The 17020-nt window shown below is 39.7% G+C and overlaps 3 protein-coding genes across 3 annotated transcripts; all 3 read left to right on the top strand.

The window, feature by feature from the left end:
• The first annotated feature begins 3785 nt into the window (after window positions 1–3785).
• On the top strand, window positions 3786–6630 carry slc18a3a (solute carrier family 18 member 3a). Its single transcript, XM_031306057.2, has one exon. It carries the CDS (start codon window positions 4473–4475, stop codon window positions 6039–6041), a length of 1569 nt encoding a protein of 522 aa, XP_031161917.1. The 5' UTR covers window positions 3786–4472; the 3' UTR covers window positions 6042–6630.
• A 632-nt stretch (window positions 6631–7262) lies between these two features.
• chata (choline O-acetyltransferase a) lies at window positions 7263–15544 on the top strand. Its single transcript, XM_031306050.2, has 15 exons — window positions 7263–7553; window positions 7859–7942; window positions 8356–8547; window positions 8756–8874; window positions 9456–9509; window positions 9609–9789; window positions 10733–10910; window positions 10993–11162; window positions 11908–12008; window positions 12124–12252; window positions 12338–12460; window positions 12552–12693; window positions 12922–12984; window positions 13081–13218; window positions 14161–15544. Exons 2-15 carry the CDS (start codon window positions 7895–7897, stop codon window positions 14590–14592), a joined length of 2070 nt encoding a protein of 689 aa, XP_031161910.1. The 5' UTR covers window positions 7263–7553; window positions 7859–7894; the 3' UTR covers window positions 14593–15544.
• A 622-nt stretch (window positions 15545–16166) lies between these two features.
• c15h10orf53 (chromosome 15 C10orf53 homolog) lies at window positions 16167–16736 on the top strand. Its single transcript, XM_031306068.2, has 3 exons — window positions 16167–16318; window positions 16417–16536; window positions 16659–16736. Exons 1-3 carry the CDS (start codon window positions 16225–16227, stop codon window positions 16721–16723), a joined length of 279 nt encoding a protein of 92 aa, XP_031161928.1. The 5' UTR covers window positions 16167–16224; the 3' UTR covers window positions 16724–16736.
• Window positions 16737–17020: the final 284 nt, after the last annotated feature.

The following is a 17020-nucleotide window of genomic DNA, read 5'->3' as shown; positions in this document are numbered from 1 at the left end:
ATTTACAGATTTCAGTCTGCTACAAAATAACTTCATATTGTAATCATTCTGGTCAACCAGGTTATTTTTGGCTGCATTTAGCTGCAGTGGCTTAGGATTTTGTTTAGCTGTTAGAAATTAATATGTTGGCAACTGCACACGATTACATGGTGATCTTGACTCTCCTGAGCTACTTTCAAACCAGATCAGAGCAGAATCACTGGGAAAACAGCAAAAAATGTTGATCCCTAACCCTAACACAGCCAATCCAGTTATGAGGACAATGCTGACTCCGCCCACAACAGCAGTCAAGAGCACACTGAACTGAAATGGGTTGTTATCCCCGAGAAAAAAAAAGTGTGTTTACAGCAGTCTCTTGGGGTGAACCAGAAGCCAACGCAGAGTTCTGGCCTTCATGACTCTGGTTAAGCTTTCCAGTTACAGTATGTTCACTGAGGGAAATACATGTGATTATCAAAGCTGTTCTCTCACTGAGGTGACATAACATTCCATCTAAAAATAAATCAGAAAAATGTTGAGCCCCTTTTTTGGTTACATTCCTAACATTTATTCCTTGGATTTAAGCTGTCTACGTCAAAGCTCCAGAAGGGAAACGAATAGCTGGATTTCTCTGATTTGTTTCAAAGACTCTGGGAATGAATGGTGTCTTTGGTGGTTTAATTGATTGCATTCAACTCAGAACCCCTGAACCACTTCAGCAACATTCATACCTCTATGCAGTCTCACATAAACCATGTGATGTTTTCCAAGTTCCAAAAAAACCCATGTGTGTTCTGTCTACATATGTGGAAAGGCCATAGAAAAAATAATGAAAGAGTATTATAGAGCACAAAACAGCCATTAGAATCCTGTTCTAATGGCTGTTTTGTTTTCTAAAAATTGGAAGATGCAATGGCCAGGCATTTCACACAGGCCAAACATGACCCACCAGGCTAGCTACGTTTCATTGGCCATGAAAAAGGAGTCTTATCAGAAGAGGCAATATCCCAAAATATCTCCCAACAGGATTAAAAGACAGCTTTACTTAAAGCCAGTCTTTAAGTAATTTAGTTTGAATCTTGGTAAATGATACGGTGGTCTTCTTGAACATAGTGGTATTCTGTCTCTTTTATCCCACAGGGGATACAACATCATGACCAGAACTTTGTAAGCAGGGTGTAAACTGGGACTTTCATTTGTTTTGTCTCAGTCTGCTTTTATATTGTTGTTTGGACATTTTTTTGTTTAGGAATGTAGTTTTCTGTTGTTTTTAATCACATGGTTTTATTTTGTGGGTATTTTTGTTCCTGCATGATTAGTGTTGGGTGTATAACTGTAGCATGGGAGCACTGTCATTTACATGTTTTTATTGATGAATACATTGAATCTTTGAACCTTTGTGGTTGTATCCTTCTATTCCTGATCTCTGTACAAGGTTGTCCATTGTTACAGTTACTAGGCCTGTGTACACCTGTGTTGAATTACGTCATCCTATTGATTGTCTTGCACTGTGGTCTCCAACCTGGTGGTCGGGACCCCCCAAGGGGTCCCTAAAAAATCGGAAGGGTCCCCGGATGATTAAAGGGAGAAAAAAGAGACAAGTATACATACATGTTACACAAAATGATGTGCAATTTAATTCATTGTTTAAACTTTAACTAGTTATGCCCAAAAACCCTTAAATGAAACAATCTGAGAAAACAGAATCAGTTTTCAGTTGAACTGGTCACAATTATTGTCATGACGGTCATAAGTACTGTATACGCTACAAAATTTGAAGGATCCACAAGAAAAAAAGGATGGGAATGGCTCGTTTGCATATAAATGACTTGCTGTTAAAGACTACTCATGCTGAGAGGAAGGCCTCTGGTTGAAACAAGTCAGCAATTATATTTCAAGTGAAAAAGTATAGCGATATGAGGACATCTACTGGCTGAACGAGGACACATGACACCCAAAGAAAAAACTAACAGGGAAATCATTTTGACTGTTAATTAAAGCAACATGACTGAAACCTACGCCGTCAACACACAAATATCTGATTAATGAATCAGTGAAAACAGCATTTCATTCACAAGTATGCTGACTCTCTCCACTTTGATTACATTCATAAAATCAATCATCATCATTTGGCAGCGAATCTGCTGATTTTACTCTAAAGACGTAGAATAAGATATTTAGAGGGAATCTTGTATAATAGGGTCCACTTTTCAGGTTACAAGGGTTCCTTGAACAATCAATTCTTCCTCTCATGTCTCATATTTCAGATCTAATCATCAATCTGTATGACAAGCTATTTAATCAGTCATTTAATTGACAATTAGTCATTATTTATCTACTCTGAAAACATATAGAAGCAGCTGAAACAACAAAAGAAAGCTTCCCATGGAGTGAGATCATTTAAACAGTTTCCAAACCACTTTTCCTGTTTTAAAATGGTATTTAGACTTAGACTTAGACTTCTCTTTATTGATCCTTTTGGGATGACTCCCGCAAGGAAATTAAATATCCAGCAGCAGATTTTAGCAGCATACAAACAAAACACTTACAGTATAAGATAAGTTAAGAGCAGTTAGAATGTCCAGGTATGTATGTGAGTAGATTATAAAATTATTGCACAGTGAATGAGTGAGTGAGTGAGTGAGTGAGTGAGTGAGTGAGTGAGTGAGTGGCTACCACTCCTTCCCTTCCTTCCTGTTATGTCCTCTTTACCCTATTTACCCTTTACTGGTGTCACTATCATGAAACACCGCTTTAAAAAACAGCTCACTCTAATACGATGATTAATTCAAGAAAATTCTCTAAAGACGTTGATTTGCATTTGTAATCAAATTATTGATCCCCATTAGTAGATTGCTTTGACTGAGTAGAGTAAATGTTGGTGACAGCTTTTCTGCACCGGAAGATGGCGGTGTCACGCTGCATTTAAACCCCCAGTTCAGTCTCGTGTCGGTTAAAAAGCTAAACAAATATCATCTCTTGAAGTTTCCTTCATAGGCCCATATGATAGTAGTATTTCCAGATGTAATTGACACGATGTATCTAGCGCAAAACGTCGCAAAGGAACACATTTTGAAAGAAAAGTAACAGAATGGTTGGCGCAAAGGGATATATATAGCTATATTGAAATGCAGATGATAAGGATGGAATCCTGTCAGTTGTGCGTAAATTTTTCTTCAGATCATTGCATACTGATCATGAAAATTTGGCTCTGATGGCTCACAACAGAGTGATGTTTTCTTTTTTTCGCGCGCACACACACACACACACACACACACACACACACAAACACACACATACACACACACACACACACACACACACACACACACACACACACACACACACACAGACAGAGGTGAGAGCGCCAGATCAGCCTTGTCGGATCAGGCTTATCACTTTCCTTTTAGTGGCATCTTCTGTGGAGCTGTCCACTGGAGTGTGGTGCTGAATCATTTTTTTCTTATCGAGTAACGCGGAAATCTGTGCGTATTTGTTTCTCCTTGTAGCAGTATTGCTGCTGAGCTCAAGTTAAAAAACTACAGGCTTTCTTGTCGTTGTTTTTAAGTTATTGAGCGGTGTTGCACCGAAATCTGTGACCCGTCGTGATCTGTGTCCCTCCTGTTAAAAGCGTAGCGCCCCCTTCCGTGGTTAAGGTTAGGGACAGGGGTTTGGTTCAGGTTGAGGTAGGGGGACACCGATCTCGATGGGTCACAGATTTCGGTGTAACAAGCAGAATTGCCAGAGTTTTAGCGATTCCTACTTTTAGACTTAAATGATCAAATTGCACATTATTGTAATTTAAAATTGAGAAAGTTAAATATAACAAACTGGAGCAACTATCCTCGGCCCTGTGTAGAAGCAACTGAATGGACAGCAGTGCGCACTCTGGATTTTGTATTTAATTAGCATAAAAGATCTAATGGAGAGCAGCAGGACTGTGCGTCACAGCCATTGGCGAAGATGGGAGGGGGAGGGGGGCACCTATTGGAGTCCACAAACTGCAGTGTGTATTTCTTCCACGGCCGACAAAACCAGTCCGGTTGATGTGAAATGATGACTTAGCTCACAGCGTTACCTCTGACTGAAGACAGCTGGGAGCCGAAAGGATGCTGCAGACGGACCTAAACAAGCGAGTGGGCTGATGGAGTTGGTACTGTGAGCTGGAGGTAAATCCCCAACCTGTAAGTGCTGCCCGGGACCAGCGCGTCACCTGAATGACGGGATATGAGACAATGAAGCAACTAGGGATGACGGCGATAAAACGAGTCCAAGTCACGGGAGTGGAAAAGCGCGTGCGATGACGGACGGCGCAAGGGACAGAGAAGAGGTAAAGCAGAGGGAAGTTATCTAGCTCATTAGTAGAGCTCCAGATGCTGGGAAAGAAAACTAAATAAAAGACAGACCAGATGTGCCAAGTGTGCGTAATTCTATAAGCAAATCAACTGGGGGAAGCCGATTTTCATTCTCAAAAGACAAGACTTGAGCCAGAAATGGAAAACATCATGGAGCCGGAGGGGACCACAGAGGGACAAGCCACTAATTTGGCACAATCTGCCGCCTCCAAACTGTCCCAAATAGGCGAAAGAACTAAACAACTGGGCTACATCCAAGACCCAGTTCGGCAGAAACAGGTTATTCTAGTAATAGTCTGTGTAGCACTTTTGTTAGACAACATGCTTTACATGGTAATTGTGCCAATTATACCCGATTACCTTGAAGAGCTACAGAAAGCAGCGGATAAAGCCGAAGCCGTTGTACTGCAGACCAACTTCACTAACAGCACCACCCACAAAGCAACCAAGGGGAACTTCGACCTACAGATTGGTGTTCTTTTTGCCTCCAAGGCCATCCTGCAGCTCCTGGTGAACCCACTAAGTGGCACGTTTATAGACAGAGTGGGGTATGATATTCCACTCTTCATCGGTCTCAATGTCATGTTTCTCTCCACCCTTACTTTTGCCTTCGCTGAAAACTACGCGACTCTGTTCCTGGCGCGTAGCATCCAGGGCCTCGGCTCGGCTTTCGCGGACACTGCTGGGATCGCTCTGATCGCAGACAGGTACACAGAGGAGAAAGAGAGGAGCAAAGCGCTGGGTATTGCCTTGGCTTTCATCTCTTTTGGAAGTCTTGTGGCGCCCCCCTTTGGAGGGGTCCTCTATCAGTTCGCAGGGAAGCGGGTGCCCTTCCTGATTCTGGCCTGTGTCTGCCTCATTGATGGTGTATTGTGCCTGACTGTGCTGAAACCCTTCTCTAACCGAGAGAGAGAGAACATGCCAGTAGGCACCCCCATATATAAACTGATGATTGATCCTTATATAGCTGTAGTGGCTGGTGCTCTGACAATTTGTAACATCCCTCTCGCTTTCCTTGAGCCCACTATCGCCAACTGGATGGAGGAAAACATGCATGCCAACCAGTGGGAGATCGGCATGACATGGTTCCCTGCCTTCTTCCCTCATGTTTTAGGTGTATATCTCACTGTCAAATTAGCAGCCAAGTACCCCCATCTCCAGTGGTTTTACGGGGCTATAGGTATGGTGTTCATAGGCGCAAGCTCCTGCACAGTGCCAGCCTGTAAAAACTTTGGACAGCTCATGATCCCACTGTGCGGAATCTGTTTTGGCATCGCCTTTGTGGACACGGCGCTCCTGCCAACACTGGGTTTCCTGGTGGATGTGCGACATGTGTCAGTGTATGGCAGTGTGTACGCCATCGCAGACATCTCTTACTGCGTGGCCTATGCCCTGGGGCCCGTGGTGGCTGGACAGATAGTGCACGACCTGGGCTTTGTTCAGCTCAACTTAGGCATGGGCCTCGCCAATGTACTTTACGCACCAGCGCTCCTTCTGCTGAAGAACGTGACAAAGATGAAGCCTTCTTTCTCTGAGCGAAATATGCTCCTGGAGGATGGCCCAACAGGACTGTATGATACGATTAAGATGGAGCAACGAGAGAAGAAGAGAAAGGGTTTATGTACAACGATCGACGAGAATGGCGTTGAAACCTTTCCGCAACGGTCGTATTCAGAGGAGGAATCTTCAGGAGGAGAGTATGCATAAAATACCTTCAACTGAGTGTAAAACTATCAAAGTGCCCATGTAGAGTTGTGTGCATCCCGTCCGATCCAATCAATTGCATAACACGATTAGGATTGTGTAACACATACATTAATTTACTGCTCCTGGTGACAATTCCTCCGGGTATTGTCAACCAAGTAGCTTCAGGCTTTTGCAGTAGAAAGGCGCTCGCTGGCGTTTGTTCATCTTAAAGTGAGAGTATTGTAAAAGATTTGTTCAGATAAATGTCTATTCATTAACAGTATTTATCACTGTATCAGAAACTGACTCATATTCAGGGATTGTGTAAATGTATTTTAACAAAAGAACAATTGTAATGTATGCGTCTTTCAATGTAATCTGTATTCATTTTGCCAGAGTTGTGCTGCTAAACTTAATATGCAATACTGTGTGTCACAAGACGATTTTAGAAAGATACAAAAGATGTAAATGTTCTGAACTCTGTGTCTTGTTGTCTAATTATTTTGTTTATTTTGGATGATGTACTTCTGGAATGCATAGCCTCATTGTGTGATCTGCGACTGTACATACATGTATATTCATGTACATAATTAAATCAATATTATGTGAATGGTATACTGTTTATGGAAATTATTTATTTAATTATTATTTTTTACTTAGATAATTTTTTGTTTACATTTATTTTCCTCTACATGTGAATGAATTTAACAATGATCATGAAAATGTGATTTTACTTTTAATATGATGGTTATATTCATAAAGCTCACACGTTTTTCACGCACACACATTCTTGGATTTTTGCATTGAACACGCATTAATTTAACAATCAAATAATAAACGTATTAAGGCCTACACTTGAGTATTTTGTGATCCTTATTATTATACAAAACAGCCGAAAGTGAATACCTAAGTCCATTTTAGAAAAGGTAACTTATTGCATTATTAAAATAATAGTTTGGGAGCAAAATATAGGCCTGAGGGTGAGGGTAATATTATGTGTAAAATCGATGTCAGAGTAAAGATGTCAAAGCATCTGTGCGTGTCCAAAATGCAAATCTTTGTATATAGGCCTAATATTAAATACATAATGCCAATTAAATCAGTCAGATGCAGTGAGGTGGAAGCAATGTTTGCGCCCAAACTGCTCGACTGAAAGTTGAAATTTCAGAAAGCCAAAGGAGGAAGTCCGAAATACATCCTAATTGCTTTTCGGTGCCGAGCATCTGAGGCGTTCAGTCGGTGTCTAAATACGGTTGTGTGAAGATGTGAAGTGCCAAATAAACTTCTCGGCGAATAGCAGGACTTCTGGGAGGAGCCTGGCAGCCAGGAGGGTGAGTTACCCTCCCAGCATCTCTCCTGAGCCAGCGATGGAGTTGCGCTCTTGCCATGGTGGGGATTGAAAGAGGATCAACATGATAAAAGGTTCAAAGTAGTGAAAATTAAAAGAAATTCCGCCAGAAATGGATTTGTGGATTTTGCATAAACCCTAAAATTCCTTGCTTGAGCCACAGGACGCGTGGGATTGTTTTTCTGGTGAGTAAAACATTTCATTTGTATGGTTTATTTCAGTTAGGTAAATGTTTTAGTGTTAGGCTATTTATGACAGCTTGTTAACATCACATGTACAAGTTTACGTAACCATTTTGAAAAATATGTAAACATATTCCAAAGTGCGCATTCTTGTATTTTTTCTGTCATGTATTTATTGAGTAGAATTGTGCATTTGTATTAAATATTCCCACAGTAGTGCAACGCTTAAAGACATCTAGTTAGACCGTCATAGTGACTGTTTAACACTTGCCGGAACTTGATATTGATATAATTTTATTTTTGGACAGAGTCTGTCTTAAAGGTTGCCCCTCTGCTCAGCCAACATGCCAGTTCTGGACCAGGAGCCCTCCAAAGATTTAGGGGGGGGAGATGTAAATATATATTTGAGTTATATCTACTGTCTTTTTTACTGGAATATGCATGAGAGAAATTCTGTTTTACCATAAATTGGGAACTTTAAAAATCTAGTTAAATTAAAACATATTAATACGATTAAGACATACAAGTGCCTTTAGGAATCCATGTATGATATTGTATGAGAATAAATAATATGCTTTGACATTTCAATTAACTTTTTTACACTTACTTATTCTGAGTCAAATGAAGTGAATCATTTACAATTTGGGGAAGCAGTTGTTCTCAACAAGTAAAACTAAAAATTGAATTATTTATTTAAAGTATTTTCTGGATAAATTGATATAATGCATGCAGAGGAGACTCAGAAGTTTTACATGGTGATGTGTTGTCACACATTTAGAGTTTTTCATGCCCTACACTGTCTTAGGGTCTTCCTAAACTGCCGCTCCCTGTCCTGAAAGACACACTGGACATGTACCTGAGGTGTATGAAGCATCTGCTCACAGAGGAACAGTTCAACAAGACCCAAAATGTAGTGAAGCAGTTTGGAGCCCCTGGAGGAGTGGGGGAGCTACTACAGAGCAAACTCGTGGAGAGGAGGGAGAACAAGGCAAACTGGGTAAATACAATTATCTGGTCAAAAACATACAACAATGATATTTCAAATCCCAAAACAAATTGTTATCAACTAGTGACACTAAGCATTATGATGGAACGTATTTATTCTTTTATTTTAAAGTTCAGACTTCAGAATAAATAACAATGTGGTAAGAACACACAGTTTTAAAGGGCCAACCAGTAATTTATCCCTCTATGTCTGACTGGAGGTGTATGACTACTGGCTGAATGACATGTACCTGAACAACAGACTGGCTCTGCCCGTCAACTCCAGTCCTGCGATGGTCTTCCCACAGCAGCACTTCAGGGCTCCCATTGACTCTTTAAGGTATGAGACGCTGTACAACCGAGACAAATAAGTCATGAGAGAAACCTCAGGCAGGACAGAGAAGTATACTGTCGCCCAGTAGTGTCCCTTGTCTGCCATCCTTTACCACAGATACTGTAAACTAACAAGCTGTAATTCCAATACATTGCAAAACTAAAAAAGTTACCACTTGACAGGCAATTTTTTAATTATTACAGCACAAAGACTTGAGAAATGACAGTGAACTGTATAGATTACTCAGAGACCGGCTTTGATCGATTATAGCAAACACTTCCATGCTACATATTGACAGATAGGGTCATTACCCAGAACACCTTGAGGGCTAAGAGGTCAGGCTACAACTGGTGGCAAGGTTAACAGACAATGGAGGCTGTGGTGTGGTTAACATGGTATTGATCTGGAACTGGCTCCTTAACCAGATGATTTACATGTAGCATTTATACTGTTAAATGGAATACAGCTACAGAAGAACGAGGCTAAATGCAAGGAATTATTAGATCAATATATAATTATAGAGTGATCAAGTACAACATGTGTGTGTTTTAGGAAGTATTTCACAATGTAAATTCGTTCTTTCCTAGGTTTGCTGCACACTTAATTTCTGGAGTTTTGGAGTACAAGACTCTTCTTGATTCGTAAGTTAATATATGACAGCATGAATGCACTTGAGAGAATCATCTGAACCACAGGTTATCATGTGTAAATAAAATGCCTGACAAAGTGTTTGTGTGCAGACGGGCCCTGCCTGTGGACTATGCTCGTGGCCAGCTGGCTGGAACCCCTCTGTGTATGGAGCAGTACTATCGCCTCTTCACTTCCTACCGCCTGCCGGGGCCTGAGAGGGACACACTGGTGGCCCAGGAGAGTAGCGTTATGCCAGAACCCGAACACATCATTGTGGCTTGTAAAAACCAGGTCAGTGAAGAAAAACAAATCCAAAGTTGTCATAGACTAGTTTGACAAAGTTCCGATTACTAGCTTTTTCAGGCGCTTTCAACTACATCACACGGTCATCAGCGGCGCATGGTGTTTGTCTAGTTGTCATGGAGATGGTTCAGTTGAGATGTGAGCTCAGCACTTTCAGGACCTCTCATCTCTGTTGGCTTGACAAATCATTCTTGACTTTGGAAACAGTAGTTTTACAAAGAAATCCCAACTCAAGATAAGAAGGTCAATAATTAATTGAATTCAGAACAAATAACCTCACAGGTAACAATATGTGTACAGTGACAGTTTCACTTACTTAGAGAAAATTAGACTGTACATTGTCTCTTCTACAGCAGAACATATGGATCATCACTGACTTGTATCGGATGGTACTGTAAACATAGACAGACCAGTAGTATAGTGGACACTATACTAACTCCAATGAGTGATTAACAACCACTGTCAAGTGCTCTCTGTTAAGTTAATTATCTAGAAAATGTGACATTTACACATCAGCCAGCAGCCTTTAGAGGTTCTATCAGTTATATAAGAAGAATCAAAGGTGCTCAAATAAGTATAAAACAATTAAAGATGCTCACTACTTGCTATATTACGTACTTCAATATGACCAGTAATGGACCAGTATTGTCACTCAAGACCAGAGATACATAAAATCTGGTTTTAAAATCTCAGCAATTACTTTAGTGAGTATAATGTTATCATTATTGATAGAAATGATGGTCAAGAGTATATGGTCAAGTTGTAATAAAATGCCTTCACCATGCACATCCTACCAGATGTTCCCATGTGTCCATGTCTTTAGGAAGCAATTGTGCCCTGCAGTATAGATTCCCTGCGTATATTAAAATAAGACCTTAGGGACGAGTCAGTACATTGAAACAGCTTATGTCCAATTTGAACCTCTGTCCAGTTCTTTGTGCTGGATGTGGTGATCAACTTCCGCCGACTGAATGAAAGAGACCTGCTGGCTCAGCTGGAGAAGATCGCCAGGATGGCTGACAGCGAAGAAGAGCGTGTCCCACCTATTGGTCTCCTCACTTCAGATGGACGGACAGAGTGGGCCGAGTCTCGCAGTGTGCTCATGAAAGGTATGAGACTGAGGCAGATCTCAGTGTTTCCATGTGTATTTGCCCCACCAAATTGACTTTTCCCTCATATATTATGCTCTAGAGTCTACTAACAGGGACTCCCTGGACATGATCGAGCGTTGTCTGTGTCTGGTCTGTCTGGATGATGCCAGTGGGCCCGAGCTAAGTGACTCTGCACGTGCGATGTTGATGCTGCACGGCGGAGGAGTGGCCAAGAATGGGGGCAACCGCTGGTACGACAAGCCCATGCAGGTTAGTGATCACAGTTAGCTAGTAAGGCTAAGAAGAAAGAGGAATCGAAGAATCAATGAAGGATAAAATCTGGGTGGGGAAAGAGTAAGAGCAGCGCTTGTCCCTCCCTCATTACCAACACTGAGGTGCCCTTGAGCAAGGCCCTTAACCCCAACCGCTCCAGTGGAGCTGCTCAGTGGCCAGCAGATCAGACTGTGGTTGTACTCGGCAGCTTCCAGGTATGAATGTGTAACTGTGTGAATGTGACAGGTCGTCATTGCAAATGAGAAATTGTTCTCAATCAACTTACCTGGATAAATAAAGGTTTAAAAAAAAGAAAAAAAGTGAGGTTTAAAGAAATGTAGATGATTAAGGAATGCTATATCGCCTTAATTACTGAGGACATTACATAACTCAACAAATTCATGTTCCTCTCTCAAAGTACCAGTGGATGCAATTAGCCAATCCCATACCAAATTAAGAATTTACATTTAGAGAAACGGAGAGTGGAGGTCCCCATTGGATTACAAGCCGTCAGCCTTATGTCATTAGCATGAACTTTGATGGAGATGTTTTGATGAAGAATTCATTTTAAAATTATTTCTTCACTGTGGGGTGTAATATGTGAATGGAATGTATATGAAGGAGCATGTAGAATCAGCATGCACAAGTACGACAATAAATATGAAATGAATTCTAGATAATCTAGCATTGCAGTTTTGTTCAACTCAAGAAAATCCCACTGACAATAGCATGGCTGTGTCAGTTTGTTGTAGGAGCTGGCGGCTGCTGTGGAGTCGTGTGTGAACACTCACCATTTGAGGGAATTGTCCTTGTGCAGTGCACAGAGTTTCTTCTCAAATATATGTAAGAATGAAATGCAAAATATGTGTGTGATATTTTTTGGCATACGCTTAGAAAATCCAAATAAGACAATCTTAAAAAACATGCCAAATGATCTAATATCCCCATGTGACATCAGGATCGGCAGCCCATCAAAGCTGGTTAGGGCTGCAAGCGTGAGCGAGCTGCCTGCACCACGCAAGCTCCGCTGGAAATGTACTCCAGAGATTCATAAACTCCTCGCCTCTTCTGCTGACAAACTACAGAGGTTTGGGTTTACTCTGGTTTCTGTCGAAGCAAATACATGAATACATCCTTTCAGCTCACAGCAGGATTTATGCTTATTTCCTCAGGCAGGTGGAAAATCTGGACATGAATGTCCACAAATTCTACAATTATGGGAAAGAGTTCATCAAAAAGCAGAAAATGAGTCCCGATGCCTACATCCAGGTTGCTCTTCAGTTAGCCTACTACCGGTAAGAAAAAGATGATTACAACAGGACTGATTCTCATAAGATAACCCGGGGCTCCATTGCTACAAGGCATTCTCTTTGTGTGTTACTCTAGATGTCACAGCAGACTGGTGTCGACCTATGAGAGTGCTTCTATACGGCGCTTTCAGAAAGGCAGAGTGGACAACATCCGCTCAGCCACACCAGAAGCCCTGGCCTTCGTCAAAGCAATGACGGATGGGGAACTGAGCACAAGTGTAATATGTTACAATCATACTATACTATATTTAAATGAATGCTGCTGCAGAGTAAAAACTCAGTTTAAATCATGAAATGAGATTGTCAGTTTTCTTCTCTTTTTGTGTCTTTTTAGAGTGTCATTCAATTTTTTACTTTAGTCTGTGTTGTTGTACTCCACCATGGTAACTATGCTTACTGTAAATTCAATAGTCAAGTAATTGATTCTCAGTTGTTTACATCTCCAGGAGACAGTAAAGATGGAGATGTTACGAAGTGCCATAAACGTGCAGACAAAGTATACTATTCTGGTGACTATTCTCTAACCTCATCCAGAGTTCTATTACAATGTTGACTTTGCGTATCAAAGAAAATACTATAACGTATGTATTCATTCTCCTTTTCAGGCTATTACAGGGATGGCAATAGACAATCACTTACTAGGACTACGTGAAATTGCACATGAACTGAAGATGGAGAAGCCAGAAATATTCAAAGACGAAGCCCATCTCATCAGTAATCATTTCATTCTCTCTACAAGTCAGGTATTGTCATTTGATTTTAAAACAATAAAGTGAAGCTATTTTTAATGAAAAATGCATTAAAGGGGCACTCCACCAATTTCACACATGAAGTTCAGTTTACTCGTCACCATGAGCACCGCTAAGCCTGTGAAAACAGTTGTTTCATGTCCTCTGTGGCTCTGCAAGAAGCTGTCTAAAGTCTGAAAATATAACATCGATGCCATCAGGGTTTTCTTGGCTTGTGCTTGAGATGTGACATTTTTAGCAGAAATTGAGCTACAAACTGGAGTGTGGTTTGAAAAAAGTTGCCATTTAGGAGCCAAGATGGTTCGAATGAAAGTAGGGCTGCAACTAATAATTACTGTCATTATCAATTCATCTGCAGATTATTTTCTTGAATAATCGATTAATCGCTTAATCGATAAAAAAAATATTTTTAATCACAATACAAGATGATGTCATCCAATGTATTGCTTTGTTGGATCAACAGTCCATAACCCAAAATATTCTGTAATTTCAGAACAAGAAAAACTTCAAATCCTCACATTTGAGAACCTGGAATCATCACAATTTTTGCATTTTTGCTTAAAAAACTGACTTAAATAATAAATCAATTAACAAAATAGTTGGCAATTAATTGTATTTCAATAGACTAATTGATTAATCGTTGCAGCTCTAAATGAAAGACACTGCTGAGTTGCATCATTAGAAGTGTAGAATCCACTACACTATTCTACTATATATACTGTATATATATATATATATATATATATATATATATATATATATATATATATATATATATATATATATATAAAAGAACATACTATATATATAGTATATATATATATATAGTATGTTCTTGTTTTTTGTTGCTATTCTCAGTTGTATAGTAGAATAGTCGTATCTCAACCTTTCCACCTACAGCAGTATTTAGTACTGAAGGATTCACTTTTCCCTTAGGTTCCTACTACTGTTGAGATGTTCTGCTGCTATGGACCTGTGGTTCCAAACGGATATGGAGCATGCTACAACCCTCAGTCAGACCACATTATCTTCTGTGTGTCCAGTTTCCACGAGAGCCCAGAGACATGTTCAACAGAATTTGTCAAGTGTCTGGTACAGGCTCTACTGGACATGAGGGATCTGTGCAGTAAATGTAACTCCGGCTCCAATCCAACCCAGCAAAGACAGGGTCAGACGCTAGAGACGCACACGCAAACAGACACAAGCTGGCAAAGGAAAACACCGCAGAGACCAACTGAACTGACCAAGAATCAGCAAATGCTGCCACAAATTCTGCTAAAGACCCCTGACCAGACTAAAGTGGAGGCTCAAACCCAGACTTCATCACAAGGAGATGCACAAGGTTTGAAGAATGGAAGTAAATCATAGAAAACTGTTAGTGCCAGGGGAAAATGGTGTGAGTCAATCACAAAATATACACTGTAACTGTGATACAAAATGTTACGTAAAGCTGTTTTTGTTGTTGTATACTGTAATGTAAAATGTATGAAGTGCTGATAATGTATTTTACTCATTCTTAGAGAATATTAGAGGTGTTTGGTTATTATAGAGGACGTTTACTGCTGTTGTCCCACAAAAAAAAATCCAATACATCGCACTAATTCAAATGTCTGTCAAAATGGCTTCTATATACAGGTTAAAAAAAATCAATCCAAATTTGAGCTTTTGGTTGTTGTTTTGCACTAAATCGAGACGAATCAGCCAAATAATACATTTATTGTTTGGTGACGAGCAAAAGTAGTCTGTGAGTTATGATGAATGGCTGATTGTCTCACTATACTGTATGTCAACTTGCAAATCGCATGCTGCTATACTGTTAAAAAAAAAAAGGCTGCTAGTAATGATTTTCTGAAGATCTAGGTACATTGTAGCTCTAGAATCTTCTATGCAATTTCTATTTGTGTTGTCTTCATAAATTGTGTCTATTGTACCAAAAAATGTGGTATTACTTAAATGTCTGTAAAAAAAAAAAATCATTTTATAAAAAATCATTAGACATTTAGTTCATACTGTACTGTATTCCATATACTGGGAAAAAGCAACTGACCAAGATTTTAAAGGGATACCGTTTAGCTTATTGAATGTTAAGTGTGATCAAAATTGTGTATTTGTAAATACAAATTTCTTTATTTAAAATATATCAATTAAGTTATTTATTTTTGTATGATAGCTATAACTTAATGTTACAAAGTGTAAATGTAAGTTTGAAACGTAAGTATATAACCCTTATCAACCAGAGGTGATCACTGTGTTTATTACTGTCAAAGTACTGTATTGTTTTATGAAGTACTGTTGAAGATTAAAAGAAACCAAAACCAAATGATATGTTTGTTTTGCCGTTTACAGAGTAGATGCATATCAATGCCATGTTTAAGTTTCTACTCGGATTGTGTTTTATAAAAGAAATGTAACCTTACAGACATATCCACTTATCCACCACATTATGGGTACTGTGGCAACTGAGCATGCTCTGCTCTGCACTGCTCTGAATTTATGGAATCAGGATGTCAATTTGATTTTAAAAACCTACTACATAATTAATTTTTTAGAAAGTTTTAATAACTATGACTTCTTGAATTATTTATTTATTATTATACATGCACATTGATCAACATCAGCGCAAATAAAGCTATCTTTCAACCCTTGAAATTATGATGAGAAGTTCTTTAAAATAATGAAGTCATAAGCCATATTATTTGTTATACGTTGTATATGATTCCAAGTCAAATTTATAATAAAGTTTCATGTAGTACAAAAAAGTTGAATCTTGTGGTAGCCTATTTATAATGACTTTGACTTGAAATTTATATTTGACTTGTTATAATGAGATACTCACAAATGCGATTTAGTGTTGATCACATAGCCGTAACAAATTAATAACTTAATTTGTTTTAACAAGTGGAGCAAAAGGGATTCCTGGACACATTTCAGAGAGGATGCCATGTAAGCAACAACAGGTGCATTGTGTATGACAGTTACCCCAGGTGACCACAACAAACAATGCCGAAAAACGCGCGGGTGACCCTTTGCAACGGACCTTATGAATCCAATGGAGTAGTAGAACACAGGAACTTCCGCCTGCAGGGTCTTCAGGGTATGTTTCTTTTCGAGTCCAATTAGGATACCGCATGTTGTCTGCTTTCTTGACTGTTTTAGGTGAGGTCAAACATTTTCCGTCTAATATGCCTGCAGCCGCTCTGACAGCGCGCGGGCACCAGTGCGTCTTGGAAGACACGCGCGAGTGGAACATGGTGGAGCTCGTGGTCAACGGGGAGGTCGTCTTCCGCTGTAATATAAAGCAGCTGGAGTTTGGTGAGTTTGGTTAGCTTTGACGGAAAGCGGAGACTACATGTTACGTTATTGTGATGTCACAGTGCAGACTGTGACATCACACACAGACTGTCTGGAAACCTGTTCATGTTTTTTCCCCGAAGGTGGAGATGGACAACTGGACCCTGTTTGCAAAGAAGCTGTTAATGCTGTGGAGAACGCTTACTGAAGATAACAGAAATATATATATATATATATATATATATATATATATATATATATATATATATATATATATATATATATACACATTCATCATATATATGGGCCCCCAGAAATTTGCACATTCACTAAATGTCAGTTGGTATTGCAGATTTGTAAGGGAATTTGCATAATTACCGTGCACTATCGGTGGGACCTGCATTATTAATTAATTTTGTGGGCCAGTCTTTCTTTTGAGGTGGCCTGTGTCAAAATTAGGTTTTAACTAATTGGTTTAGCTTATATTGGGCTCACCTGGTGCATA

This window comes from Sander lucioperca, chromosome 15, assembly GCF_008315115.2.
Source record: "Sander lucioperca isolate FBNREF2018 chromosome 15, SLUC_FBN_1.2, whole genome shotgun sequence".
NCBI classification, from domain to species: Eukaryota; Metazoa; Chordata; class Actinopteri; order Perciformes; family Percidae; genus Sander; species Sander lucioperca.
Note: the sequence above shows the minus strand (reverse complement) of the source record. Positions and strands in the feature narration are given on the sequence as shown.